General features: G+C 30.4%; 1 protein-coding gene across 1 annotated transcript; it reads left to right on the forward strand.

Moving 5' to 3' along the window:
- Window positions 1-7,231: 7,231 nt before the first annotated feature.
- LOC139842188 (uncharacterized) lies at window positions 7,232-7,789 on the forward strand. The gene is made up of 2 exons (XM_071832358.1): window positions 7,232-7,366; window positions 7,418-7,789. The coding sequence occupies exons 1-2, from the start codon at window positions 7,232-7,234 to the stop codon at window positions 7,787-7,789; spliced, it is 507 nt and encodes a 168-aa protein (XP_071688459.1).
- The last annotated feature ends 328 nt before the right edge of the window (window positions 7,790-8,117 follow it).

Raw genomic sequence — 8,117 nt, forward strand, 5'->3', positions numbered from 1 at the left:
CTGTATCTCGGATATCAACATCACAAGCACCATAGATACCAAGGAGTACTAACAACAACAAACGATGAAGTATTGATTCATAACTTCATCGGAAGAACATTCTACGTCGATTATGTAATCTCTAAAGTCTTAGAGATTATCTATTTCCACCCTAACCCTAAATCAGATGAGTGAACCAAAATGATTCAAGGAAGAATCAAAACCCTAACAAGGATGGTGCGCAATTTACAAATTAGACTTGTTATACAAGCATCGCTAGCAGTTACCGGAAGTATCATCAGCAGCAACAGTACCGTTAGCATCACCGGTATAGTCAGTAACCTCAGCATCGTCAGAATCAACAACACTTATGACATCACATATTTCGTCAGTTCAAGAATCACTGTGGAAACCATTACGAATTAATAACGAGGATATTGTATCAACGAGTCATGAAGTATTACCTCAGTTCCTCCAAAGAATTTATATGTATATCCTATATATACATATATAAAATTTTTTTTTACCATAAGAAATCTTTTCGTACTAAGCTATTATGTATGGAACTTAACTATCCGGTTAATTCATATTACTAATATGCTATGATGTACATTCTTCGTTAACAATTTAATCATTGTTAACCACAATCTCTGCTTCAGCTCAATGAATTTTATTTCATAATAAATCAAGTGTATCATTCAATAACATGTTTGATTTTACACTTTCATCTTCGATGCACTCGAAACTTCCTAGAAAACATCAATCGTACATTGCAAAGTTCGCAAGAATTATCCCAGCGTCAACATCATTCACTGAGGAATATCAATAAAAATAAATATTAAAGTATTGATTACATTAGTGAAATACTCCGCAAAGATTATGTAATATCTAATGTTTTAGAGAAAAATTCATTTCTAATTCAATCTGAAAATCAAATGAGCTTAGTATGATATTAACTCATTGAATCTGTACTACATCTGAAGAAAATATACCCACATATATTTTCATAAAGATTGTAATGACAATTCTTGTTCAAAATATTATTTGTGAATTTTTTTTTAACGGGTAGGTAATACCCGAGAGATATATAAAATCACAATTAATCATCAACTAAACCAATATACATTCTTCTATAGAAATCAAAGCAACCATACTCATTCGAATCTAATTACATATTCTGATTTTGGGAATTTCAGAATTCAACTCGAGATACAACCAAAATCATCCCTCTTAGATCTTTACATTTTTCAAAGCTATACTTTGACTTCGAAAATGTGATAGCACATCACTTTTAATCGTAACACACAAGATGGATATGAAAAATCATTCGGGATTTAGGACGATTTCATCATTTGGATATTGACTATGACAATCTGCAATTAAAACCCTTCGAAATTCTAGAAGACACTTCAAATAGTAAACAATTGAGATGATGATCCAACCACACGTTACCCGAAGTTTTGTACCTGAAAAACTCTCGAAACCAAAGTTATAATCTAACACGTACCCGCGTCGAATTCTTTAGCATTTATTAGCAAAAACAACACTTCGATTCCTTTTCAAAGTAGCCAATTTTGTCACAGCTTCAGCAAGTCAACTTCGACTTTCAGTCGGACCAGTCTTATTATAACCTCGATAGATACGTTGCCCATTCGTCATTGTTACTGGGGAACCTTTGATATTCCACCATATTACCACCAGCGTTTAATCATCTAAAACAAAATTCTTCTTAACCCACCTCGGATTGATAACCAGTGATTCAGATATTATAGCATTAAATGCTGAGGAAACATAAAAATGGTAAATGGTTTAAACGGCCAAAAGTTTGATGATTAAAGATAGTGAGTTGGTAAAGCTCAGAAAAAGAAAGGATTTGGTACTAAAAAAAACGGATTGAGCAAAGTATGAAGGAAGCCGTGGACAAATCACAGAGACTGAATCTGTCTTCAAAGGATCCAAATGATTCGGTGTCTGTTAAAATCGTTAGCAAACACGTTACATCTTATTCTAAACCTTCACAGATAGATATTCTTCATCATCATCTTATCTTAAATATTATAAGATATCTTCGTATCTCCCATTATACATATTCTCCATATTTCTGAAGATATTATCACAACTATTCTTAACAGAGATCATTTATCTCTCCGTGATATCTGCAACATAAAAGAAACTGTGTTAGTTTCTAAATTCTAAAAAATTCGAATATGAATGTTTTTAAAGTAGTGTTGGGAACTGATGCATGGGTTAGTATAATATAATGACACTTGATCAACGTCATTATATTACAGTAATTCATGCTAAGTTTCTAATGGACGTGATGATTCACAGAACATACCGTCATCATGTACCATTTACACGACTCTTACATTCTATCTAATCTCTAAACATATCAAGAAAATATTTCTTGATGATTCGGTCCTTTCCAGGGTATTCTGGTAATTTAACAAATCAAGATTTTACCATTACCATTTCCTTCTTAGAACAATTACTATGTTCATTCTGAAATCCATACCTACAAATTCTGGAGCGTTACTCGCTTGACTGGAGATCGGGAGGAGAATAAAAAGGCAAAGAGCTTCGAAATATAAGGGAAGATATAAAACCCAACAACCACCCGGAAACTATAAACCGTATATGTCAATGCATATAGCGATATAAAGACACGAAAGAACTAGAAACACTATAAACCCAAGAGTATAGTAAAAGTAAATAGATTCTTCTGGTGGCAGATTAAAAAGAATAACGACAGATATGAAAGTTAAGAGGATATCAAGGATCAGGATGGGATGGAGCATATTAACGAATACTTTAAAAGTATGAATTGAGAAAGAAAGAATAAAAGATGTGAGTTGTAAAGTAATGGAGAGGGTGGATTTATAGGAAAATATTCGACAGAGAAATCGAAGCAAATTATCGCGTTTAACCAAAGAAGATCTGAATCTCCTCAATTACCGAAGAATCAAATCTTATTATGGAGATCTTCTTCTAAATTCCTTAAATTTCGGAAATCAATCTTGACTACGCCACCTGTTAGGTCAAACCTGCATTTATTCATTTTCACTCTTAGGTGATAGCTTCATTCGTGCTCTTCACAAAAACAAATCGTTTTATCTATATCACTCAATTATGATAAAACTCTATTATCGATTCATATTCGTCATGAAAACATTTTATTAGTTAGCCATGACGACCTCGATCAAATTTCGGGACGAAATTTCTTTTAACGGGTAGGTAATGTGATGACCCGGAAATTTCCGATCAAATTTAAACTTTAATCTTTATATGTATCCGACACGATAAGCAAAAATGTGTAATGTTGAGTCTCGAAAGTTTTGAAACTATATTCATGTAATCAAATACTCTTTGACCATGCCCGACGATTCACGAACAATTATGTGTAAATAAAGATATATACATATTCATAGGTGTGATTATGAAATTGAAATATATTAATGAAACATTGAACGGATTAGTTAATATGAATATAAGCTATGAGATCTATTTGATGAGGTTGGAAATGTTATCAAGGTATTGATTGAATAATACTTTATACGAACGTATTTGTTCGATGTAAGTTTATCGACGAGATTAAAAGATAATATCAAATGATTGAATTATCGGATACATTGAACTATGATTATGAGTCTCTGTTATAAGGTCCACTTTGAATTAGGAAACCCTTACTTTTTTAACGGTATTCGGAATAAATGGTAAAGTGATTTACAAGTAAGAACAAAGTATCACTTATTGGGAGTTAGACAAAAGTTAGTGGAGAATCGAACTTCATAATACTCGATTTATCATATAGAAGGAATAATTGGGATAAGATTCGTTGACTAGATAAACCCATTTGATATGTTATATTAAGTTATATTATTTAGAAAGTTAAGGAAATTAAACTAAACATTTACGCATAAAAGAATGAAATTAAATTAAGTTTTAAAGCATAAACGTTATAGGATTTTCGATTTTGTAAAGGATCTTAAATTATATAATTAGTTTTGAAAAGATTACTAGTATGTTATTAGATAAATATTTCAAAAATATGTATAAGATTATAAATTTTAATTTAAATTAGTCATAAAACGTTTTGATATTAAACTAATATTAATAAATAGGCTTTGATAAATAACAAGATTATGAATTATAAAAGTAAATGACCAAAACACTCAAAAGATTAAGTTACACTTTGAGTGGGTTAGTTTTTATTTAATTTAAGTCTGGTTATTAATAAAGGTACGTGTCACAAAATGTTTAATTTAAAATAAAATATTTTGACAAACAACGAGACTTTAATTTATAGAAGGAAATGACCACAACACTCAATTTTATAAGTTATATTTTTATAAAGGTAATTTATTGTTGAGTAAGTCTATTTTTTGCAAAAGGTACACGTCACGTAACGTAAAAGGCTAGTTTTCTAAACGTACGAAAGTGCGCCCTAAAAACCGAAAGTGGTACATGAGTCGTGAGACCACGACCGTGTCATTTTTGTAAAAATTATATTTTTACTATGCACGTAAATATAATATAATATTTAATTAATTATATAAATATAATATAATATATATATAAAATATAAGTAAATGTTAAGCAACCCATGTTATATGCGTGTGATTTGAGTACTCCTTAATTTGCGGACTAATTTATGACAAAACTTCCGTAAAATTTCCCTATAAAAAGCTCGAAAGATCTGTTGTTGAATTCATTTTCAAATCTATCAATCTCTCTATGCTACTACGCATATCATTTATTTTATTTAAACTATTATTATAATTATTATTAAGATTAATATTATTATTAATCTTAATATTATTATTAGTAGTATTAGTATTATTACTATTATTAGTATTATACATAAAATACTACGACGAGGTCATGAGTGCATTATTTTCAAAACGGATTTTATGAGCGGGATGAAGCTAAGGAAATTATGAGTTATAGCTATGGAGGTTATGGGTAATGTTCGGGGGTATGCTCATGAGGTCAAATTAGTGTTTATCATCTCCGTTACGTTTACGTACCTTTCCTGCAATATTGAATCTCAATATTGATACGTGAGTACTCACAACTTAACTTTTATTTACTAATAGTGTATCCCTGACTAGTGCTCGAGAACATAGGATTGTGCATGCTTGTATATTTGATATTGCCCTTAGATAAGTTATGTTGAATCTTAAAGGTTGTTATACTAGGGATGAAATAAGGTATAAGATATGCATGTCATTGGAAAGCTAGTGAAAAATTAATAACTTTTCCTTTAGATGCCCAAAGGATCTGATGGACGGATTAGAAATTATGGCCAATTGAAATTTCGTAAAAATGATTATTTTTATCGTCGTTAATATCGTTGTTCTAATTTTTTATCCAATTGTTAATATTATTATTATTATTATTATTATTATTATTATTATTATTATTATTATTATTATTATTATTATTATTATTATCATCATTATCATTATTATTATTATTATTATTATTGTTATTATTATTATTATCAATAAAAGTATTATTATTAAGAATTGTTATTTTTATAGTTATTATCGTTAAAGTTATAATTAGTATTATTATTATTATCACATAAAATAGTTATTAGTATATTCATTATCATAATATTTATTATTATTAGTATTATTATAATTAAAATTAATATTAGAAACATTTAACTATTATTATTATTATCATCAAAATGAACGCGATATAAAAGACGATTTAAGAACCTTTAACAAATTAATTAGGAAATAATGAGTTTGAGTATGATGATGAAATTTAAATATTGTGAGATAATGATTTACATAAAATTATCGTTCTTATTATTTTTAACATTACTAGTATTATTAAAAATATCGTTAAAACTATCATTTTATCAAAAACTATCATTTTAATAGAAATATCATTATTACTATTATAAAATAATATGACTTTTAATTATTATTATTATCAATGCTATTTAATCAAATAAAATGTAATACGAATATTATAATTACCTCAATAGAATCTATTACAATATTTTTATAATATTAAATGAACTTTATAAATTTTATTACTTAAGATATATAAAAGTATACTTTAATATAAAATTGCATTTATTAATAAATGAAATATATTATTTACTCTATTAAACCTTTTTAATAGTTTTAAAAAAATATAAAACGACGATATTTAAAATTATATAATAATCATTTTTTTTTTAAAATTTTGGAAATCATTTTGAGTCAAACTAATTTTTGTCGACCTTTGCATATTAAACTCGAGCATTAGGATTGTGGTACACTATGACTTAACTTAATGTATTAGACAAATATTAACAAATACATAAATATATATAGGTTCGTGAATCCGAGGCCAACCCTACACTTGTTCAATGATGTTATATGTATTTTTACTACAAAATACAGTATGGTGAGTTTCATTTGCCTTTTTACCCTTTATATTTTTGGGCTGAGAATACATGCGCAACTTTTATAAATGTTTTACGAAATAGACACAAGTACGTGAAACTACATTCTATGGTTGAATTATCGAAATCGAATATGCCCCTTTTTATTAAGTCTGGTAATCTAAGAATTAGGGAACAGACACCCTAATTGACGCGAATCCTAAAGATAGATCTATTGGGCCTAACAAACTCCATCCAAAGTACCGGATGCTTTAGTACTTCGAAATTTATATCATGTCCGAAGGAGGATCCCGGAATGATAGGGGATATTCTTATATGTATCTAGTTAATGTCGGTTACCAGGTGTTCACCATATGAATGATTATTTTTGTCTCTATGCATGGGACGTATATTTATGAGAACTGAAAATGAAATTCTTGTGGTCTATTAAAATGATGGAAATAAATGATTATGATAAACTAATGAACTCACCAACCTTTTGGTTGACACTTTAAAGCATGTTTATTCTCAGGTGTTAAAGAAATCTTCCGCTGTGCATTTGCTCATTTTAAAAATATTACTTGGAGTCTTTCATAGCATATTTCGAAGAACGTTGCATTCGAGTCATTGAGTTCATCAAAGATTATTATTAAATCTATTTATAGTTGGATGGTGGATATTATGAAATGGTATGCATGCCTGTCAATTTTTGATGTAAAGAAAGTTTGTCTTTTAAAAACGAATGCAATGTTTGTAAAATGTATCATATAGAGGTCAAATACCTCGCAATGTAATCAACTATTGTGAATCGTTTATAATGTATATGAACGGGTCTTTTCAGCAACTGCAAACCGTGATGCTCTGGTCATGGGCTCGGATACCCGTCCACCTATGCTGTTCGAGGGACTGTTCGACGAATGGAAAGGAAGATTTGACAACTTCATCGATGGAAAGGGAGAACAAACCAAAAATCTTTGGGACTCATTTCTCAATGGCCCAAAGGTCTTTCTCCACCCTGAAACTGGTGTAGCCCTAAAACCCTATGAACTCTAGGGCAAAGATGCCAAGAGATCTCAAGCCAACATTGACTCCAGGTCAATCATCATGCAAGCCCTTCCCCATGACATGTATAAATCCGTCAGCTCACTGAAATCTGGAAAAGAGCTTCTTGATGAAATCACTCGTCAACTGGAAGGATATAGCCAATCCGACAAAATAAAACTTGACATTTCTCTCGCCATGTATGAGGACTATCATCAGAAACCCAATGAAATGCTGAAGGACTGCTACAGATGCTTCAGTGAAGTCATCAATGAGCTGAAAAAGGTCGGGAGTGAACAAAGAAAATCAGGAGCTGAACATGAAATTCCTAAAAAAGCTCAATGCAACCTGGACACCATATGGAAACAACTTCCGTGCTACTAAGAACACCAAGAAGTACAACATTCATGAAGTTGTAGGCAAACTAATGAACCACCAAGCTGATGTTCAAGCTGTTCAAAACTCCAAATCAAACCCTGCTGTAACCAGTGATCCAATGGCCCTATACGTAAACAAAAGCTTTAACAAAGCTGTTCCCAGCCGCTCCACCTCTCTCAAAGTAAAACAAACCATTTCATCTGATGAAGACACATACTCTGATGTTGATGAAGAACATCGGGATCTCATCAAAGCTGCCGCAATGTTCAGCAAGCAGCTAAGTCTTAGGAGATCATCTGGCGGTTTCAGCAAAAACAACTACAATCGAACCTCA

The sequence above is a fragment of the Rutidosis leptorrhynchoides genome, chromosome 4 (assembly GCF_046630445.1).
Source record: "Rutidosis leptorrhynchoides isolate AG116_Rl617_1_P2 chromosome 4, CSIRO_AGI_Rlap_v1, whole genome shotgun sequence".
Taxonomy (NCBI): Eukaryota; Viridiplantae; Streptophyta; class Magnoliopsida; order Asterales; family Asteraceae; genus Rutidosis; species Rutidosis leptorrhynchoides.

What these genes read in the sequence shown, in the direction of transcription:
- LOC139842188 (XM_071832358.1), top strand. Translation starts at nt 7,232, where the DNA reads ATGGGCTCGGATACCCGTCCACCTATGCTGTTCGAGGGACTGTTCGAC. An exon ending in CATTTCTCAATGGCCCAAAG is followed by an intron (nt 7,367 to 7,417) that starts GTCTTTCTCCAC and finishes TATGAACTCTAG; the next exon opens with GGCAAAGATGCCAAGAGATC.